The following is a 22,450-nucleotide window of genomic DNA, read 5'->3' on the forward strand; positions in this document are numbered from 1 at the left end:
CAATGTCAGAGTAGCCAGGCTGCTTTGTTACACTGGTAACAGGAAAAATGTGTAACACACTGAATCTTGCTGCAGCAGTAGAAGATCATATATCAGCTGAGAACAGAAAACAGGCTACTGTTTGCACAGGTTTAAAAAATTGGACAAACTTTGCCGCAATAATTAGGGCAGTTATGAAAACAAAAGGGGGGTCCAACCTAGTACTTAAAAGGTCTAACTACTGAAGTGGGTAGGTTTTTATATATATATACATTCAAGTCTAGACTGCAGGTTGTTTCTAAAAAATATATTTTTTATTAAACAGCATACACAATAACAACATTACAAATAAACTGGTGCATTTTGGTTGATTGAAGTGAAGACTCTTGATTGGTTTGCAGATAAATACAGCACTCGTAGAAAGCAGCGCACTGTTCTCTTGGCCCCTGTATGAACATGTGATTGGTCATCTTGACAACTTGCACAGCTCTCTTAACTGCCAACGACGTACCAGCTTCCTTGTGGGAGTGCTAACAGTGGAAAACAATCTGTGCACTGGATCCAACTAATACTGCCTTTACCTCAGCGTAGAGTCCTCCCAAATCTGTACTCACTGATTCATCACGTCATGGCCAGTTACTGTTAACTGTTGCTAGAAGGAAATCAGCCAGTGTCTGAATCCAAATCCAGCACTCCAAACATATTGACTAGTTTCAAAGTAGCAAAATGGGTTTCAGAAACTGTGAAGCAAGATTTTGTACCATTACTGACGAGCATAGTGTTGCATATCTTCTGCTTATTTTCTTAATTGTCCTTCAATTTTAGAAAACCGAGGAAAAAAAATACAACTATACACCCTTTTATTTGAAAAGTACAAAATGTCTAAATATCCTCTTTACCTTGGTATGTGACAAAAGAAATATTCAAATCTTCACAATTTTGCTTAAAAATGTCAAATTATGACAAAAATAATTAATACCTGTTTGGATTGATTTGTTGTCCAATGGCTAGACATTTCTAAAAAGTAGTGTACAGACTGAAAAAACATTTTTATTCCACTTTTTCAACCAATGGTCTACAAATGTAGCAGTTATACAGCACATTTTAAGTAGTAGTGCTTTGAAGCTATACTCAGTCATGCATTCACACACCAGTGCAGGTGGAGCTGCCAAGTAAGGTGCTGCCTTGCCATCAAGAAGAAACTGGGGTTCATCGTTCTGCTCACTAAACACACTTTGGCATGTGGTGGGGTTGTGGCCGCACCACCAAACCTGCAATTAGGGGCAACCTACTCTTCTCCTGAACCCACGATCCCCACAGTATAATTAAAGTCTGTCAGGATATCGCTTGATATACAGAAGCACACAGCCCCTTGTGCTTTAGCTCAATTAACATTTTCTGAAATTAGTCCAATACAGAAAGTAGCTATCAGACCTTTAAATACTGCAGTGGTCTGTTAAGAGTAATGAGTGTCATTTAAAAACAAAGATGCTCTTTTTGCTACACAGAAAAGAACTCAGAAGATGGAAGAGCCCATAATTTTTGTCTTTAGAAAGAAAAGAGAAAAGATTTGCATTACGAAATATGCAGCAGTGTAAAGGAAGCCATGTGTTTGATTGCCAGAGTAAATAGATAAGATATAAGGGAGAATATTGCATTTTGAGGGGAAGTCATTTCTTGATCACTTCCTCTTTCAGCTTGTCGGCAAGGTGCTTTCTCTTCTTCAGCCTCTTTCTTTCCTCAGCAGATATCTCCTGTGAGAAGAGACCAGACCAGGAAGCAGTCAATACTCACCAGCAAAATAGGGAAAGTGGAAAAAGCAGCGAGAAAGGCGACTAAAATACAACCAAGCACATGTGTCTACATACAGTACACAAGCAAGAAAACTAAACACAGGCAGCTAGTACTGGAAACATTGGCATAGTAATCCTGTAACTTTGAGGTAAACAAGGTGCTGACAGAGAATCGCATCTAATAAGGAATAGGAACTGAGTCAAGATCGATGATTTCAGTCAACACAAATCAAGATCTGATTCTCTTCAGTTTGTGGCAATAAAATTATTAATTTAGGGGGGAAAAAGATGCAGACCTTTAGTTGGTGATAATGAAGGGAATGATTACTACAAAGCAAAAGCAGATGAACACAAGACATGAACAAGTACAGTTGTTAACATCAGAGGCAGCTGATGGATCACCTTCTGACTGGAGGAGTGCTGTGCTGGAGAAGCACAGTGAGGAGTAGGTGGAGGAGGAGGAGAAGAAGGAGGATGAGGAGGGGAACAGGCCCCATTTCTCTGGGACTGACCCACTGCCTCCTAACAGGCCAGTCCAGAGCAGACACAAGTGGAAGTGGGTGGAAATGAAGAACAAGAAAAAGAAGCAAATAAAACAAGTTGGAAGGGGAAAAAACAAGAAGACAAAAAAATTAAATGTAGGTTTAAGAAAATCAGGCGAAATTTGGATAACTGGTCCTGGGTGAGGCATAATTCATAACCAGCGTCAAACTTAAATTTCTAATCTCTAAAGATAACTTTGAAGAACTTTAATAAGCCACTATGAGTATTAATGCATGAATGTGTGTCTAATCAAAAACAATGTATTCACTTCAACACAACTACTGCAAATCCCTGTTTCAACAGATAGAATTTGTGCCAAACTGCCTGCAGCAGTTGGATGAGCAACTTTATGAAGTGAGGTATGGAGAAGGAGGCGAGGACCTGCATTTACCGGGGTAGTGCTGGGTGCTGGTGTGGGACTGCTGGGTGCCTCCTCCGGCAAGGACGATTGCTTGGTTTTCTGCTGCTCTTTTCGGAGCGCGTGCAGCTTGTCCCTCTGCTGACGCAGATATGCCGCCCTCTGCTGGAGCTGCTCCTGCTGTGATACTGATAACTCCTGCAGAGAAACGCAGGTGAAGCTCAATTATTATATTTCAACAGCAATTACAGCTGCTCTCCTATCTCCCAAACTGCTTCCACAGTACATCTGCACATTTGATTTGGCACAGACTTTTACACCTCCTGACACAATCCTCACATTTATCCAGGCTTGGGACTGTTACTAGTCATTCTAGCATGCGGAGCTTTAGTCTCCTCCTAGTTTCAAACTGGCAATCTCTCACACATGAGGCATAAGGGCATGTAAACTTGTTATTGTCAAGTCTCTACATTTCTTTCAAACTCTTAGTTACACCCACTGCATGTTTGTTGAGTCCTTTTTAAAAACACCAAAAATCAAAACATGTAATCTGCAACATTAGTAATACTACTGATGCTGCTCGTTTACATGACTTCCAGCATTAAAAATGTATCTCATCTGACTATGTGGGTTGGCTGTAGCTCAGGAGATAACGCAGGTCACCTACTAATCTGAAGATTGGTGGTCACATTCACAACAAGACCTTACAAAGCATTGGTGAAATCACCGACAACACCTGTCTGTCTTTTATATACAGTCTATGCATTGGTGTTCCTCCCTTAAATTAATGCAGGTCATAATTTGTATTGTATTGTGATTATCTGTATCTGTATCTATTGTACATATTTATGTTAGGTAGGGAAGTAAAAAAAATATCTGTATTTTATTTTGTTTTCTTTCAGTAATAGGTAATTCAGTTGTTTAAAACTAAATAATTGTTGTCTACCTAAAAGGAAATATTAAACCCTTCTGTTTAGAGTGCAATTGTGCTTTGGCACTGATCTTTCCTTCAGAGTGAGGATGAGGCAAATCGCTTTTTATGTTATGCGCAGATTTCCTGTAATCTATGGGGTAGGTCAGCAGTCTCACAGACTCACAGTATATGGCTTAGAGAAGCCAGCCTCCCTGTGTGCTTCCTCCAGCCACGCCTCGCTTGTAGTCTGGCTGCTGTTGCTCTGCTCCCCGGCATGAGGACTGCTGCTGATGGAGGGCTCACCAGACTTCACAGGAGCTCTCACAGCTGGCAGAACTCGGGATCCCACAGCATCACTACCACGATCTGTGGGCACATACACAAATGACTTTGATGAGCTGCCACTCTCGTGTTGGTTGTGTGTTTAAAATAAAACAAAAGATTAAAAAGCTTCACATGTTATCTGCAACATTAGTAATACTACTGATGCTGCTCGTTTACATGATTTCCAGTAATAAAAATGTTTCTCATCTGACTATGTGGGTTGTCTGTAGCTCAGGAGATCAAGAATAATGTGGTATAGTGGGGTAATTTTATATAACAAGAAGAAAGAAAGAGTTCAGTTGGTCGCAAAGTGTTTGTCTTCTCTTCTAACTTACCTGTTGTGGGTTTAGAGGAGCTACTCCTCTCAGCACCACCTCCTGTAGCAGCTGTCTTGCTCCCTTCTTTTCTAACTGGGTTACTGTTGACCTACAGGTGGGGATATGGGTGATGGAAAGAATGAATGAACATTTAAACTGTCTCCAAATAATGTGCAAAATCCACAAAGCACAAACACTTCAAAGCTGCTTAATGATCCAATAATTAGGCTGGTATTTATATCTGTTAAGAGCAGAGGTCTACTGTGCATTTTAGTTTTACCAGCATTTTCTCTCTGTTAGCTATCACAGACACAGCTGGACTGGCATTACTGTATTTCTAGTTAGTAAACTGCAGTGTACTTATTAATACATCCCTGATTAAAATCTTACTGCATGGATGGTTCAACTTTATACTGTGTTTTTCCAGTTACCAGTGTGGTGTGCTGATCATTAACCCATGCTTTCACCTTGGTGAAATTTAAATAGCACATTAATAAAAAAGTGATTTCAAAGTTAAAGGGGACTTCACAATAAGAATTGAGCTCAGGCACTCAATGGAAAAGTAGTTAGTGAGATTATGTGAGATAAAGTCCAACAAAAGGTAACACTGGCATGCACAAGAAGCCTCACTAAGATGCACTATTTGGCTGGTTCACAGGTCTTATTTAACTCATAGTGCTCATGATGCCTCACCTTGGCAGGGCTGATGTGTTGGCTGAGGGCGGAGGAGGTATTCTTGGCTTCATCACACTCTGCCATTAGCTTACTAGAGCAGCCACTGGAGGTGGAACCAACCTCTTTCTCTAATAGCAGCCTCCTGGACATTTCCTCATCATACTCCTCTTTTGACTTTCTACACAGGAATAAGCAGGAGAGAAAAAAAAGAAAGAAAGAGTTCAACATAAGCCTAGGACCAACTAACTGTTTAAACTTCACTATTTCAGCCCTGTTGCAAAGCCTTTGGTCAAGAGCCCTCTCGAAGGGGTTCACAGTATGTTCAGTAGTTTTGGTGTGATAACCTTGGCCTTTGACACCACGTGAGATGTTGGTTTTTTATTTTTATTTTACTTGTTTTTAGGTGATTCGATGCTGTTTTATCTTGTTTTTGCTTTAACATAGGGCTGTTTTAATTTTATGTCTTATGTGTTTTATTTATTTAATTTGCTGTTTTTTGTTATTCTATTGTTTTAACTTATTTTCTGTACAGCACTTTGTTCCTGTGCTGGGTATTTTAAAGTGCTTTATAAATAAAATTGGATTGGATTGGATTGATAAGAGCATTGACAATTTAGAGGTAAGCCTGTTCTATTGTCCAGTTAGCCCTTGGCTGACAGCACCAGTAGAAACTAGAAAAAGACAGCCGCGACAGGGATTTCCATGTGGTAACCCCGTTTTGACCCAACCAGCTCCCAGGCATCACCCGGGAATCACAGCCAGATCCTTTAATTAGATTTATTTAATAGCCTAAATTGTCTCAGTGGAGACTGCTGCAAAGCATTTACAAGTAGGTGTATGGAAACACAGAGATACTGTGACTGGAACTGTGCCTAGTCATAAATCCTGTGAGGATTTTTATAGGTTGATATTGACAGAACATAGATACATTTGAACTGTTGAGGATAAAACAATTAAACATAAACTTGCAGAATTAATACTAGTTTAAGACCCGTCATCAAAATAAGCGTCAGCTTCAGTGATGCAGTTCCAATCAGAGATTACGTAAAACAATTCCTTTATGATGCCACTTATATAGAAGAAACTATTGATAACCTGGAGAGGAGTAGGGGCAGCATAGTGGACCGCTGATAAGGTTCCCTGGTATGACAAAAGGGATGAAACCATCGTTTTTCTCAGCTGCTTGTTTAGTGTCAATCCCTCCAACCTAAATTAGCTGGATCCTAAGGAGCTTAACTGTGGTCCCATTAGACTCGGTGTGTTCTACTTGGCCAGGCACTCAATAGCAAAATCCCATTAGAGAAGAGTGATAGGAGCTTCGGGAAGCCTTCAGGAAGTGCAATGGATGCATAAAGAAAATGTGGAAATTTCTTAATGGTATAGTGAGGAACAAAAGCCTCATATGTACTATAAAATTAACTGAATTACCTGAAAAGTAAAATTAGTAAACACCTACTGACTAATGTAAATGTGAAATTTCAGCCTAAATACAAAGAAAAAGAATCTATTCAGTTAGGAATAATTGAGAAAAAAATGGGGATTTAACTTCCCGTCAGAGTTGTTAAGCAAATACATTCCTAATTAATGTTAACTTGGAATACAAATAAATAGAGCAGCACTTTTTTATTCTGTTGTAGAAATGATCAAAAACTGTTTCCATGAAATTCCCGTCAGAGACTGTTCAAAATCTGGCTCATAGGACTTCTAAAATATCCTTTCAACAGATGTGCCATAAAAACACGAAGAGCCACAGCATTTAAAAAAAAACATTAGAGTGCTCTTAACTAAGGTGGCACAGTGAACTGTGAGGATGTTTCTAAGAAAGGGTGAATGAGATGTCAGGTTCAACAGAACTAGTGATGGTCCACAGTCAGTAAAAAACTATGTGGGGAAAGATAGTTGAGCAGGTACTGGCTCGTTTTGGCGTTCACTGATTGATTCACCTGTGAAACAAACTAACTGAACCAGACACTCACTAAAGGTTTTCTTACAGTCACATATTGAAATATCAACAATCCTAAATCTTCAAATCGGCCATTCGAATAGCTTTACACAACAACTAAAAGTTTATTTTTGGGACACCAGTAAATGTTATGTCAAACACTGAAGGAGTCAGATACCACAAGAATGACAGAGCGACTTACTTAAGAACCTCCTGCAGGATTTTCATCTCTTGCTGTTGCAACTCTGTCATGACGTCCACACCATCAGTCAGACACTCTGGGAGGGCCCCTACACACACGAAGACATTTAACCTACAGCTGAGCGTTTGGCTTTGCAAGTGTGTGTTTGGATTTGCTTTACATGTTAATCCAGCCTACCGTTCCTTTCTTTAATGACCCTGAGGGCTTGGAGCTGCAGCTCCATATTCTTGTGAACCATCAATGAGCGAAAGATCTGGAAGTCATCTGTAGCCAGAACTGGCTGGAATACTGCCTGAAGAACAAAAAAACCAACATCAGTGACGTAGTCCGTTCACAGGTTGTAGTAATGTGTGAAATAGTTGTTGTTTTCATTGACTGGCTTTATTGAACAAACTACTGAGAATTATTATGTATTGAGAAGACAATGAGGCAATGTCAATGTCATATCCAAGACGAATTTAAACTCTGAACAATGCAGGAGGAGAAGCAATTCTTGTGAAAATGAAAATTTTCCATAAAACAACCAATATCACCCTGACCTTAAACATAATTTGGGTGAAGGCTCATCAGGTGATCACTTTGTGCAAGTTTAGTTTATTAAATACTGCCATGGAAGAGTAGCGTGTCCTGTTGATCATGGACAAACCTTACTGGGCCTTCAGTCCAATAAAAACTATGTAAAAAGTTTGTGTTCATATCACATGATAATGAAGACTGAGTGTGTGCTTATAGAAGAGACACAACTGTAAAATTCAAATTATATTCTGCATCAAAATCTATTCAATTAGACTTTTTTTTTTCTTCACAATTCCAATGTCGTCCAACTGATCACTGCCAGTGGTAATCCATGAACATGGTCTATATTTTTGGACATTTTTGCTTTAGTTCTGGCAACTCATCAGTTTCACCAAAACAGTTTCAGTCTCTCATAAACACAAAAAAAAACAACAACTATATTGTGAAGTATTTGACTCAATAACTAAACACAGAGGAAGACTGAAAACACAGTGACTCCTAATGAAGTGCAGCTTGAAGATGATTTCTTTTGATAGGTCTGCTTTGTGTAATAAACATTCAGACACAGTATAACACTTCATGGTGCTAAGGTTGTAGTATTTACAGAGGACTTACATTAATCTAAACTAATGTGATAAAATGGAAACAACCGTTTAACCCTTCCTTAATTGATGGCTCAATTCAGAACTAAGAAATGTGTTTTCTGAGGAAAAAGCTCAGTTTGACTATGTTTACAGCAACAGATAAAAAAGCAGAAACAAAAGACAAACATCTCAAACTAATTAGGTTATTTGGCAACAGGATAAGTAACAGAATGAGTATAAAAACAGTGCATTAGTGATACCAAATCTTTTAGAAGTAATGACTGCAGAGATTCTGCAGTCTGTATAAAAGGGCTAGAGCAAATGTTCAGAAATACATTTGCAAAGAGTTTTCATCATTTTGATATTTAAAACGGCTAAAGATTCAGAAAATCTGGAAAATGACCATGATTTCAGGATTTCAGGAGGGAATATCAGCATGGGATCAGGAATAATTCCAAAACAAACACTGTCAGATCACAACTTGCATTGATAAATGCAGCTTAAAATTATCATGCAAAGACAAAATGTACCTACACAAATCCAGAAACACTTATCTGGATGCTAAGCTCATTTAAGGTAAACTAGGGGACAATAAAAAAAACAAAAAAACAAAAACACTGCCCTCTGGGTTTTGAAGTTCGTTTTGGAATTTATAGATGTATAGATGTATGTATAGATGCTATGCCTTCAGCCAAAAGAGAAAGAATCATTTAACTTAGTGCACAGTTCAATCGCCAGTATCCATGGTGGTGTAGGGGTGAATGAGTTTGCATCTGTAAAAGCACAATATATATACAGGCTTTGCTTATTTCAGTAAGACAATGTCAACCAAACTCAGCATCTGAAAAGTAGTAAGTACCTGACATGTCAAGACCTGTCAGCTATTGAAAACATCTGATGAACTATGCAGCAAAAAACACAGCAAAGACGGCCTTAGACAGCTGGAATGTTGTATAACGCAAGACTGTGAATGTTTCAACTTAAATGGAAACCCCTCCAAACTCATTTTTTAAAAACGTGTTGTTGGCATCAAGCAGTGGGCTTGATGCCAGCAACACTGGGCTTATGTAAGCAAATCCTATCCCTGATTCTCAATTCAGGTTAGCTGGCAGGATGACAGTGGTGTGCAAGCAGGAAGCTTAGAGTACCTCCAGAGCTTTAGACTTGGCAAAGGGAGAAGTACACGCATCCGAAAACTGCTGCTCGTTGATGCCAACCTCCTGCATGTAATTCTCCAACAGCTTCTCCACCTACGAAAGCAAAGCAGCTCACACCAGTCCATTCTGACGAGTCAGCAATATGAAACTACTACTGACTGATGCTGATGAGGCAATGCACGACATTAGCCAGATTGTAGTAATCACAATTGAACTCACCAATTTCTTATACTGCTCGTGGATTTCTGTGTATGCCAACTTATTCTCATCTTCGTCGTCAAAAACTGAAATATTGAAAACACACAGTTGACAGAAATGAATTGTGTCCACGGAAATATTTTATAGACTTAGCTAGATGCACTGACTTTAGCACGCAGAAAAGTTAAACATGTAAAACCTGTTTATAGGTCCGCTTATATGCAGATGTTTGTTGTATTTGGTGTCGTAAGATTTGCTGTCGCTGTTTCCGCTCGTATCATATGTAAATGTACAGGAGGAGAAAGTCTAGTACTAAACTTGAGTGGATAGACTATCAGACAGCATCGCTGTTACACGTTAGCGTTAGCTTAGCCGCAGCGCTAACGGTGCACAGCTCCAGAGAGGCTTAGTCTCAGACTAAAATCACCTCATAACCTGTTTTTACCTGTGCATTTGTTTTCCAAAAAGTCCGTTACAGGAACGACCCATTCGGGACTTCCAAGGTAGCCAACGATGCTTTCTAAAACCCATTCACTGTCGTCCTCAGCCATGTTGGTCGTAGCTGGCGGGCGTAAGCAGCAGCAACAACAACAAAGGCAGCAGCGGCAGCCCTGACACAGTGTTGTTCTTCAGGTCGGCGCGTGCAGCACAGCTCACACAGATGGGAAAACACATCTGGTTTATCGTCCCTCATTAACTAGTCCGCATGAGTCTCGGAGGCTGCTTTTTCCGTTCTGGACAAGGTGAGAAATGCGCAGTCATGAATTTGAGAATGGTGAGTGGTGACGCCTAATTGGTTGCTAAGGTAACCATTACGTCAGTCAGCTGCTCCTTCTGCCTGGACGAAGTAGAGCCCTCCACTGGCACCGAGACGGAGAAGCCGCTAAAGTAAGCATTAAAAACTCCCCACAGTCCCAAACCTGCAGTTGCTGGAAATATCACAAAAACAAGATAAAACAAAAGTTAATTCTGCATCGTTCGCTCATTGTATATAGATTACTGAGTCTTTTGTTTGTACTTTTTGTTACCATTTAGCGTGTGCTATCTCAAAAAGCAATGTATGGTGAACCAAACGTTTTCAGATTCTACTCCCTTTATTTGTTGTTTTTATGCTTCACATAAAAATGAAATTACATATAGTAGAAATATAAGTTAAAATGAAATAAATAGTATGAGTGTTAAATATTTAAAAATATTACTATGCAGAAATCTCGAGTAACCCCTCATTTCTTTATATTATGCTGGGAATCAGCCTTTACTATTCTCTTTTTTTGAAGGTCTGATGATGGAATTAATTTGTCCTCCTGTTCTCTTGCACATTTTGCCAACTTATGTCATGTTTTCAGCCACTAGCAGTTTGGGAAATACATTGATCATCCAAAAAATACTCTTTTGTGTTGATCAAACTATGTTATCTTTGGGAATTTTCATAGATTTAAAGAAATGGGAACAAATGATGAACCTTTGCAACAGGCTAGTGGTAACAAAACAACTTAAATTGGTTCTTTGTATGTTGTCTGTCTACAACAGAGGTTTAAGTGGCTTAAGAAACAACAACAACAATGACAAAAATGTTCCTTTGAAAATAATCGGGTACAAGAATTTGAAACGAGTGAGAAAAAAAAGCCAGTGCAAAAAGAAGAACTATGACTCAAGACCACTTTAACAATTAGACGAATGTCTGGCTCCTTGGAAGCAAAATATAAAGAAATGAGAGTTGACTCAAGACTTTTGCACATTACTGTACGTAGATTATGTTTTAAGTTGGCCGTGGTACTAATTTTAATCTCACATTAGCTTCATCCTGTGGCAAATCTAATTATTATGGTATTATGGTAAATATGATTGCAATTATTAAATATGATTATGATGATTATTGTTATTCGCCATCCTGTGGTAAGGCTTCTTTGATTGTCCATTCTGGTTACACAGGGCCTTGTCTGTGTAACCTGAATGTGCAGCGATGTACTAAGGATTAACTTCTGAGGTAAACCACTTTACTTAACGAAAGCCAGATCACTAAACAGACACACATACACACACAAACGCACAGAGAAACATAAGCTAAGATGCTTATTTTTTATTAATAGTAAAAATCGAGTGATCACATAATTTAGTAGTGTGCATTGACAAGGATATTCAATAAATATACATTCCTTCTGTATCTTTAAAGGTACAAGATTTCATTATTAGCATCATCTCAAGAAAGGCTCATAGCTACTGTGCACAGCTCATAAAGGCAAGGCATGCAAGCAGCAGTCATGCCGAAAAAACATACTAAAGGTAGGCAACATTTAAAAAGCTTTACAGGCAGTATTTGAAATTTATCTCTCGGTAATAGTGCTTTGTTTTGCTAAAATAAGCAGTTCTGCCCTTCTGTGTACAAGAAAAATATGATCTGTTACAGAGTTTTCACTAAAAAATGAACATTTCGCTGGAGCAATGGACAGGCAGACAACACACAATTCAGAAACATTCCAGTTTGTTTTTTTGTTTTTTTAAAATTTTGCTCTGACTCTATAAGTTGCATGTAGCAGATTTTAAACCACTTAAATCTTGGCATCTGTGTACTCTGTACTGTGTACAGAGCTGAAATAATCCCCACTGTAACTGGAAAAAGATTTGTTTTCCAAAACAGAATAGTTACAAAACACAAAAACCATAAAAACCTGGGCAGAATGCAGTACCAGCGTTACCGCCCTCCCCATATGACAATCATAGATTATAGCAGCGTATAGTAGTGAATCTGACTCCAGGTCAGCTGGCAGATAAGCATTACAGTGTGGTGACAGTGCTTTACACATAGATATTATTATTGTCATAATCTCAAAGTCTACTCACTTGGTATGGAGAAGTTATGCTACAAATAAAAAACGACTGTGTTTGTCATTTAAGGATACTTTTATGAAGTAATTATTATAGATAGATACGTGGCTGTGTCTTGCACAGAAAGGTATAGGTTCTTAGGGTACACATAAGTAGTAAAAAAAAGTTTTTTGCTTTTCAGAATGAAATAATTTTTTAAATGGTATTATTATTGTTTATAGTTTATACATTCTGGTGTGAAAGAATCGCTCTCAGGATAGAGTCAGTTAAGTGTTATCTGATAAAACACACACATGCTCATGGAACTGCCTGTTATGCATGTTACACGTGCATAAAATCAGCAGCTGTGAACCAACATGTTGCTTGATCAAGGCTGAATTTTTCATTTAACATTTAATAGCAACTTTTAAGTGAAAGCAAGTAACTTGCCTCGTGACATCCACTAGATGGCAACAGCTACCCAAGTTTCAACTGACTCGATATTGGCCAACAAACATTTGAAATCCCAAGCCCCTGAAATGAAGAAAACTGGACTTCCTTTTGATCCATGTGCCAATTTAAAAAGATCCAGCTGCCTTCACGTAACATGCTTAGGACTACCACGGCGTGGATGACTGAGAACCTCGACAGAGATTCGTTTTTCAAATGGTACACAGCCTGAAAAATTACCAAACCCGAGATATTGTTTTAGGGATGGAACTAATGTTTTGTTTTCATTGCTGATTAAATTGCTAATATCTTTATTAGTTGGATCAAGAAACGTCACCTCATATATTAATGACAGAAAATTACTGTTTATGTAATTAATACATTATCAGAAGACTTGTCAATTAATTCTCTCCTGAAATCAGACGTAACACTGATGACGCATGTGGCGCTGTCATGTTAAACACTCCATAGCAACACATATATACATTTTAGACACAGACATCCCTACGATTTTCTCTCTGGTGGTGTTTTTGACTTTACTCAGTTAATGGCTTTGAAAGTTGAAAAAAAACCCTTCTGTATTATTATAAATCCCACAAGAATCATTTCTAAAGGTTACACTTGTAGCAAAGAGTGTGTAAACATGCAATCATTCGAAATGCAAATAAATGTTGCTTCAAGCTTTCAGTCAAGTATAAACTAAAGATGCTAGATTTGTAGCTCTATCTCCACAAGATAAAGGGAATATATATTCTGTCACAGGCATGACATTACAGGCCAACATGTCCTTGAGGTTAAAATACAGCAACTGCCTCTGTCAAGCTCTGTTAAAAATTCATTGTATTGATTTGGTTGACAGCAGAGACCCTCTGGCCCCTTTCGTCTTAACGCTACTTCAGTATGTGTTCAATAAGTCACAATGCTGGGTTTGAAAGGATACTACAGATATCCATGCAATCCACCTCTAATCCCAGGATTTGTTTATGGTTATCGATAATGATCTTTTAAGACCCTTCTGGATCATTAGCTCCCCCTCCTTCCACCATAAAAAACCACAGCTTGCTTTATTGAAAGTAGTGGCTGATGGAGGATGCTAAGCCATCAAATGCATCATCTAATTCAGTCATGCAGTGGAACAATGCACCCATATTCATACTTCTGGAAATGGAAATAAAACATGGTGGACATGGTTTGAGCAATCCCTTAAAAGGCCCACTTCATCAGCTTTTTTTTCTAAAACAACTAATGCTTACAATTAGAGATCAATACATTACTTGGCTCAGCCACATGAAGCTGTTTGTTTCCAGGAAGCCGATTAAACTTTTATTTCAGTCTCTGCTTAATTGTTGTTTTTAAGAATTTTGCAATTTAAATAATGTTCTGGTGTGAGTGAATACTATGGGAAAAGCATAAACCTGTTTACTTTAGGCTAACATATTCAAGACCATTGAGAGCACAGAGGCAGTTAGAGATCTGCAACAGCTTAAGGTGTGTGGTAACCTGTGTGTGGTGAATTCTGAATGCCAGATGTAGCGACTGTAGCTACATATGCTAACGTGCCTCCTGCCTCTTCACATGCAGCTGTTATCCCTCCTTTTAAAGGGTGATTAATTATGAATGTTAGCTTAAGTGACATACAATATTTAGGCAATCAGTGCAATTTATTTCCTTTCCTGGGAGATCTAAACAAGGACAAAAAATAATATATAAGTTGTAAGGTTGTAAAATATTATTAGCCTATTAATCAGAATTCTAAACCAAAATGATTTGGTTTCATTTGTAAAGAATCAAAAGTGCCAGCCTGCTGTGGAGCATTTACTTTCCTTCCTGAGTTCTTCCTTTTATCAAGTCCTGCAAACCAGATACCTAAATTTGAAAAGTGTCTTTCTATAAAATCACAGTAATAAACTGCTACAAAGACCCAGTGTTGGAAGTCCAATGCCACTGGAGGAAAGAAGTTCTTCAAACATGATTTTTGTGGTCACACAAATCCATTGGCGATCTCTCTGCCACCACTGCTCTCAGCAGACTGACTGGGTACTTCCATTGGATTGTCGCCGTTACCTTTTATTTCTACCTGTTTTTGGTCAAAGCGACTCATTTTCATTTGACTCCTCTCTTGGTAGTTGTCCATAACTGGCACTAACCCACTAGCAGTGCCTTGTCGAGTAAGTTTGCTCAGTCTGTCGTTACGGTGCCTTGTTTCGTCCGGTGTCTGTCCAACAACTTTGTGATGATTTCTTGGTAGTATAGATCCTTTATTATGCTGCCCTTTCTGAATAGGCAGTGGTCCATTGCGTAGCTGGCTGGCTTTGAGTAACACCATTGGTTTGATCTGGTGCTTGTTGCAAACCAGGAATTTATTAGCCTGCAGGGGGATGGTGTAGTGTGAAAACCAGTCCCGCTCAAACGCAGCCTGTAACTGCTCCACGACGGTGAAGTTCCTGTCGTCGATATCTTCTAGCTTACTGATCACAAGGCCTGCTCCTGCATTAAAGGTAAACTCATCCCCCTCCCAGTCAAGATTACCTGTCAGGAAATAGACCACAGTGAGAAACACAAATGACATCGCAGTTTTGGGTAACTTGTAGATGGAACTGAAGAACTGAAAAGCATATCTGAGTTTATAGATTGTAAATCAAAGTGGAAATTGTACGATGAACTCATTTGCAACCGGACAGTGATGATTGATATAACTTGTGGGTTTTAGGTCTGTATATTCAACCTGCATTCTCTTCACTTTCCAGCAGGGAGAGTCTCCTTGAGTGGGGTGATATGTGACAGGAGCAGCATGAGGGTAAGGTAAAGGAAGGTTTACATAGCAGTAGTGAGAACTGCTATAGTTTGAAGAGAGTGGCACAAATAAAAAGGCAGGAGGCAAAAGATTAGAAATGAGTACATCACCTAGACAACAAATTAGACACTTCCCTGAATAGGGAAGAGTCTAATTTGCAAAGGGGCAAAGTCACCTCTTTTTGTTAAGAAAACTGCATCTTTAGTACAATGCTGCAGATGTTCTATCAGTCTGTGGTGGCAAGTGTGCTGTTCTGTGCTGCAGCCTGCTGGTGAGGCAGCATCAGGAACAAGGAGGCAAGAAGGCTGGAGGAAAGCTGGCTCTGTTATTGGAGCCAGACTGGACATGCTGAAGGAGGTGGAGGAAGGATACACACTAAAGATGTTAGAAGCCATCCTGAACAACTCTGAGCACCTACATTATAAAATCTTTATGGAACAAAAAAACATCCGTCAGGCTTTTCAGTTCTTATACAAATAGCAGATGAGCTATGTCAGACATGAATTTCCCTCTTGGATCAAAAAAGTTATTCTTATTTTTATACTTATCAGAGGGAAGTTAGGGAGGCAAGGTTGAGATGATTTGTATAGTGCAGAAGAGTGATAGTGAATATACTAGAGAAAGGATGCTGAAGATGGAGCTGCCAGGCAGGAGGAAAAGAGGAAGACCACACAGGAGGTTCATGGATGTGGTGAAGGAGGACATGCAGAGGGCTGGAGCGATAGAAGAGGATGGTAGGGATAGGGTGAGATGGCGGCAGTGGTGACCACTAAAGGGAGCATCTCAAAGAAAAGGTTGTTCATTTTGTAACGTGTGCTCCCGTAGTAAGTAGAACAGGCAGCAAAGCAGGATAATCTTCGCTAAGTTTGGTTACCAGTATGGTGATGGTCAAAACACTCAAGTCGAGAGTTCAAAACAGGACTACACAAATCAATTTTGTTGATGATACAGTGGCTACATTAGGTTTTTATATTCAGTCGATGGGTGCCACGGACTTTCCTGTCTCGGATGCTCACTGTCTGGTTATTGTTTTCCATAAAAATGGATCAACATCCAGATTTTGGAGATGATTTAGCTGAATTTCAGAGACTGGACCACATGCCTCAAACACTGTTCATACTTGCACCATACGTACATTTGCTCTAGTTTTGTGCAACACCCTCCCTCCTGCCTCTAGCAAAGGTATCAGGTGAACTTGCCAGGGTTACGAGATGCAGCAGATCCTCAGCGAGGCTTTCCCCAAATCACAGTGTCTGGCCTAGCTTGTTGCTTCATTATCACTAAATTATTTTAATTTGTATTTAGGGTTGTTTTCCTGGTTAGTGATAAAGCTTAAACAAATGAAGCACACATATAATTAACCTCTGAACATCTGATTATAGTGTTTTTGACCTTAGAGTGCCAGTACAGTCATTTCCCCTTGTATATTTTTTTCATCTGTGTTAGGCAAATTTCCTCATCATATTGATCTTTTATTCTCACTGTCAGAAAGAAAACAAAAGAGGAAGTATTCCTTTAGGTCCACTAAAAATAGGTCATAGGCATAAAGTGAGCAGACATATAGGCCACAGTCATAAAGTCTAGTCGATGAGCTCACCTAAATAAATGGCTCTGTCTGTAACCATAAACCTGTTGTGGTTTATTCCTTCGAGACTGACATCCCTCTGGCCCCTGGGGTTGAAGAATTTCTGCACACACGTACACACACATGCACAGTTATGCAGTGAGCTTTGATAAAGAGTATCTGTAGAGATGAAAATAGTGCATATTGGCCCTGAACTTACAGCTTCTAGTGAGCAGTTGGCCTGCTCCATGCACAGACTCCTCAGGGACCAGATGAAGTTGAAAGTTAGCGGATGAGTCTTTTCCGAGCAACTTATCAGCAGACGGACTCGTACATTCCTCAGGATCAGAGCCTCTCTTATAAGGCTGTCGATACGCGACCAGTACCTTGGCACGGATACAAATACACGCAGAATTAGGCATGCAGCTGGTCCGGCACATACGCAGTTTAAACACTGCACTCAAGCCACTGGTGATAAATGCCTGCCAAGTCACTGTGCGGCAGCATATTTGCTCTAACCTGCTGGTGTTTCTGCCGATGAGGGGCAGGTAATCAGTAATGGAGATATATATGAAATGGTTGGCTTCTTGGATGACCCTGGCAATAGCTTCCAGATCACTGCTGCGATGTTTGGGAATGAAAACATCCGGTGAGCTCTGTCAACAGAGAATTAGGGAATGTTGGTGTTGCGTACTCCTCTTTAAAGATACACACAACAGTGATCACAAGAGCATTGTGTAAACAGATAATTATTACCACAGGAATCTTCGTAAACTACAGAGTTGCCACTGTGATCATTAAAGCTGTTATAATCATAATAACTGACTGAGCTTTTCTCGTTATTATCATTGTAAATGAGCATCAGGGTTTCTCGTTGTGTGAATAAGAGAGGATTAAAGTTTCAGTTTTAACTTCCTTGCTGACAGGCACTGTACCCTATGAATGATTAACTCAGAGTGTGTGCTTGAGTGTGCTTTTTGTGTTCATTTTAATATTACTGAAATGGACAGCTTAGCCGAATCAACATTTTTTTTCTGCTGGATCACCATCACTCTTGTCCAAGAAGATAAGGACACTGAAAGACACAGCATCCTGCAGAGGACTCTATGAAAAATTAACGTTCCCTCTCCTAAGCTGTCGCCACCACTGCAGGCAGCTTTTACACTAATGTGTACTGCACGCACTTATATTTATGTCTAATTTCAGCAAATATGTATTGTAATTTACCAAAAGTTGGGGTTTTGGACTCCAAAAAGTGTGTGTTTGCTACATGAACCAATGAATTAATTCATTTATAATGCAAACTAATACTTTAAATGTTACTTACAGAAACATAGGCCAAGGCTTTTGTGCCATTGATTGTGAGATTCAGTGGCGTGTCTCTGTTGGATACAGCAAATAGGCGCTTGGACCAGAAGGAGGGAATAAAGTCTTTATACTGGAGACCCCAGTAGAGACTGAACACTTTGTGGAGGTCCAGAGCCAGACAGCTGCAGTTGTACACCAACACACCCAGCTCCTTCCTCTAAAAAACAAACAAAAAAATAAACAAACACATTTTGTAGAGCAAAACAACAATTGAAACCGGCAGCATTTACATAATTAAAGATGTATATCTTCATTTTTGCCTTTAGTTATTTGAATCAGCCTTTGCCTATCATCTCCATCAACATTTACCTTCCAACTAATATTAACCTGTTTTACTGTTTTAACACTTTTATGCATTCATCTACATACACACACATTTCTCTGATATTTCCACGTCAGGCCATATTGTCCGCATGCCTAATTCAATTCCAAGCCTTAGTCTATCCTGACAAAAACAGCAGGGAATGTAAATATGCCGCAGTGAGCCTTTCTGTTCCTTATCTTCTTTTTTGCTCTCAGTACCATTTCAAAGTGGCACTTGTCATTTTTTTGATTCTCACCATGCAGTTCTTGGAGTGACCTTTTCTTTCTGTCATTCTACACAACCCAGCAGCGTTCATATGAGTAAAGCATTTCTAATAAATTCTTCTCTTGCAGCTCATGTGTTACTAAACTCTTGCCATTGTCTTTTTAAAAAAAAACGCGAATATATGCACTCCTCAATAGACTAAAAATCTAGTCCATAACCTATTTTCATAGATATCTACAGAAATAAGGAAGGAAAAGAACAATGTCAGTCTGTTTGTTTTGTGGTCTAATTTAAATACAATGTAGCATCAATATAAGCCTGGCTGAGAATGCATCAAACATGCTGACCTGACAAATACTTTTGAATAGTTACCTTGTGCTCCTTGCAGTTCATCTTCCTAAATTAAGGCCCTCACTAACAAACGGTCTCACACTTTAATGAGCTGTCTACCTTTGAAAAACAGATGAAAGATTCTGGATTCTCTATTTTTGGACGCCACCTCCTGCGCTCACAAAAACATATACACAGATATAAACTGACTGTGTGCTAACTATTGTTCTCTGTTAGGTACACTTTGCTAGTAACGCTTGGACCTACAGAAACATCTACACAGATATAGTTGAACCCCCTTTTGCCTTCAACAGTTGCTTTAGTTCTTTGTGGCACAGATTCAGCAAGACTGTGGAAGGATTCTTCATTCCTCTTATTCTATATCGACATCGCAGAGCGGCTCGAACTTCAGCAGGTTGTCTTGATCTTATCTACATGCCTAAACGCACTGGGTAGCTGCCATGTGATTGGCTGCAGTAACAAACAGTTAAGAAAGTGTACATAATGAAGTGCCTGGTGAGTGTATATACAGCACTTTCAAAATGTTTTAGGTGTTTAAGTTCTAAAAGAACTTAAGAGTTTTCACACTAAATGTTGGTATGATTCAGTATTTCTTTCTAATTCCTGCATTGAGGCAACTGGTGGCGTGAGTCGATGCAATATAAATAAAATTGAACAGAATGAATTTGTGTACAGTTAGACGAATAAAACTATTTGTGTATTCATTAAAAAACATTCTAGCTTCCCTCTTGGTGCCTATAATATTTGCACAGCACTCTACAAATACATTAAATCTGAATATTCTTGTTTCGTCAACAATGCTGTTTTTAAGCTATACTGGCTCATACCTTGCGAAATGTAAAGTTCGATCCAATAGATCATTACGAGAACTTTACATTAACAATACCAAATTTCAATAATTTGTGTTACTATCCTGCCTCAGAAATCACAGAAGTAAAATTTGGTTGATTTTTCTCCAAAGTCTCTGTAAGTATTTCTGTGGGTATTGTAAAGTATGGTGGCAGTACGGTGGCCAGAGATCTCCAGTCCATGCTGGCACTGCCGATGTAGAAATGTTTCCTGTCGACCACCCAGAAGGAGGAGTGAAGGTTGCCTTTGGTCAGAGCTGCCATGTTAATATAGTGAACCTCAGCATCTAGAGATGGAGAGAAAAGGGAGTTACATGTGAGACATGGAGGAGGATAAAGACAAATCTGCCAGAAGCCATACAAATAGAGACAGGGGATAGGAAAGATGGTGAGAGACTGAAAGACTGAAAATGTGACCAGGGGGAGCAAAGGGCTGAACAGTCAGATCTAAACACAACATAACATCTTATGTGTTATGTCATAACATATAAAGCAATGAAAGTAAGAGCTAGGTGTGATTACTGAGTTTAGTGAGCTCAGTTGAGTTAGCTATTCCAGTTGAGATTTTCAGCTGAATTCCTCTTGCTTTCAGTCCCTGCAGGCTGGACAGCAGAGCCCTGCCCTAGAGGAAACAAACCAGCAAAGCAAGACTGTTACATGAAATCCATGCAGTATAATCAGATACACAGAGTTCAGACTAAGTGCTTAAATTTTTTACATTCAAGTACTATCATAAGTGATAAATGTGCTATTTGTGTCCCATTCATTTTTTTTCAAAGCACTCGTCTGCAGGCAGCTACTGTAATCTCTATTTTTCTTTTGGAGTCTTATTTAGAAAAATATTTATATGCCTCTTATGGTTTTCCAGTGATGACTACCTCTGATCACTGTAACTATCCAAAAACATGTAACCTTCTGTGCATATTTAGAAGCACAAATTTTACAAACCCACAAACGATGCATGTTATTGCTGTAACACAAAATAAAAAGCAACCTGTTTGACATAATTTACATGCATTCATCTCATGTCATTTAGAAACGAGCAAACTAACAATATATTACACTTGATATGAAGATTAATTTCCAGTTTCATGAAGTTTTCCTTCATAAAACCGACCTGAAATCCACCCAGAGTACAAGATACTGTGAGGGACTCCTTTCATTAAGTACCTTTGGTGATACAAGGAAAATTACTCATCCTTCATTAGTTTCTCTTTAGTGATCACTGAACACACATTACAGGACACAAATGAAGACAGGAGCATTTTAAATAAGAGCTAAAAGCTACAGTTGAGATGCAAATTTGGTCAATTTGGCTCCATTTCTACACTCAGATCCTGATGTACACTAGGGAAGTTGTTATTTCACGATGTATTAAAACTGTGTTTTACAATTTAAATGAGACATATTTGATTTTACACTTTAAGCCCTGTTAATGCATTACATCGAGTACTGCCCAGGCTTTAAAAACAACATTATAACACCTTCTATGGCTCCAGAGGATTATTTTCAGTCTGTTCAATGGTGTCTTTATCAGTTTGAGTTTGGGAAGTTCACATTTTTGCTAGAAAATGTATGTTCCATATCACACTATATGGACAAAATTATTGGGCCACACCTCTCAATCTTTGAATTCAGGTCTCCTCAGAAACACAGTATGACTTAGAAACATTCTTAAAAATGGGTTTATCCTAAAGAGCTCACTGAATTCAAGTATGATACTGATAATAGGGTGCTACAATTGCAGCAAATCAGTCTGTGAAATTTCTTCTCTGCCATATAATTTGCAATCAACTGTAAGTGAAATTATTGCAAAGTGGAAGTATTTAGGAACAACACAGCAGAGCCATAAAATGGGGCACTAAGTAAAGTTAAATCGGTGGTGCGTAGGGTTTAAAAGTCACCAATGCTCTGCTGACTCAATACCTGCAAAGTTCCTAACCTACTTTGGCATTAACATCAGCACAAAACTGTGCACTGGGAGCTTCGTGACATGGGCTCTGTTTGCCGAGTAGCTCTTGTAATGTGTAAGTGACCTCGTACCACTATACTGACACAGAGATTTAAAGATGTTTGCCAAGAGTGTAGTGGAAAAAGGTAGATAAATGCAATATTTTCCAATTTTCAATTTTAAGGATTGGTTTTAAAAATGGTTATCTATGTCACTCCTACAACAGACTGGTCCAAATGCAACCCCCCAACCGCAACCTTGAATTGGATAAGGGGAAGAAAATTAAGTG

At 39.0% G+C, this 22,450-nt stretch overlaps 2 protein-coding genes across 4 annotated transcripts in view; both read right to left on the reverse strand.

Annotated features, from left to right (window-relative positions):
* Positions 1–200: 200 nt before the first annotated feature.
* Positions 201–10,307, reverse strand: cfap36 (cilia and flagella associated protein 36). Of its 3 annotated transcripts, none has more exons than XM_085427546.1 (11): positions 9,947–10,307; positions 9,523–9,587; positions 9,295–9,396; positions 7,224–7,338; positions 7,047–7,134; positions 4,921–5,080; positions 4,246–4,336; positions 3,771–3,952; positions 2,697–2,871; positions 2,175–2,294; positions 201–1,733 (listed from the first exon to the last, which is right to left on the reverse strand). In XM_085427546.1, exons 1-11 carry the CDS (start codon positions 10,050–10,052, stop codon positions 1,720–1,722), a joined length of 1,218 nt encoding a protein of 405 aa, XP_085283672.1. In that variant the 5' UTR covers positions 10,053–10,307; the 3' UTR covers positions 201–1,719. The 3 variants fall into 3 exon arrangements, with proteins under 3 accessions (XP_085283672.1, XP_085283671.1, XP_085283673.1); XM_085427545.1 differs by having other exon boundaries at positions 203–1,733; positions 2,707–2,871; XM_085427547.1 differs by lacking the exon at positions 2,175–2,294 and having other exon boundaries at positions 250–1,733; positions 2,707–2,871; positions 9,947–10,304.
* A 1,601-nt stretch (positions 10,308–11,908) lies between these two features.
* LOC146655388 (inactive phospholipase D5) overlaps positions 11,909–22,450 on the reverse strand; it is a 30,256-nt gene continuing 19,714 nt past the window's right edge. The window contains exons 4-10 of the mRNA XM_085428869.1: positions 20,733–20,832; positions 20,370–20,497; positions 18,442–18,639; positions 17,634–17,770; positions 17,335–17,500; positions 17,148–17,238; positions 11,909–15,285 (exon numbers count right to left, since the gene is read on the reverse strand). Coding sequence (XP_085284995.1) covers positions 14,738–15,285; positions 17,148–17,238; positions 17,335–17,500; positions 17,634–17,770; positions 18,442–18,639; positions 20,370–20,497; positions 20,733–20,832 — 1,368 coding nt within the window. The 3' untranslated portion in view covers positions 11,909–14,737. The remainder of the gene's footprint in view (positions 15,286–17,147; positions 17,239–17,334; positions 17,501–17,633; positions 17,771–18,441; positions 18,640–20,369; positions 20,498–20,732; positions 20,833–22,450) is intronic.

Source organism: Rhamphochromis longiceps, linkage group LG13 (assembly GCF_057381845.1).
Source record: "Rhamphochromis longiceps isolate RC_006_pf linkage group LG13, R_longiceps_female_GT1.1, whole genome shotgun sequence".
Taxonomy (NCBI): Eukaryota; Metazoa; Chordata; class Actinopteri; order Cichliformes; family Cichlidae; genus Rhamphochromis; species Rhamphochromis longiceps.

Excerpts from the sequence above, each read along its gene's own strand:
- cfap36 (XM_085427545.1), bottom strand. The coding sequence starts at position 10,052 with ATGGCTGAGGACGACAGTGAATGGGTTTTAGAAAGCATCGTTGGCTAC. Across the intron at positions 9,588-9,946 it reads TTTGGAAAACAAATGCACAG|TTTTTGACGACGAAGATGAG; the intron begins GTAAAAACAGGT and ends TCAATATTTCAG. Across the intron at positions 4,337-4,920 it reads AACACATCAGCCCTGCCAAG|GTCAACAGTAACCCAGTTAG; the intron begins GTGAGGCATCAT and ends CCCCACCTGTAG.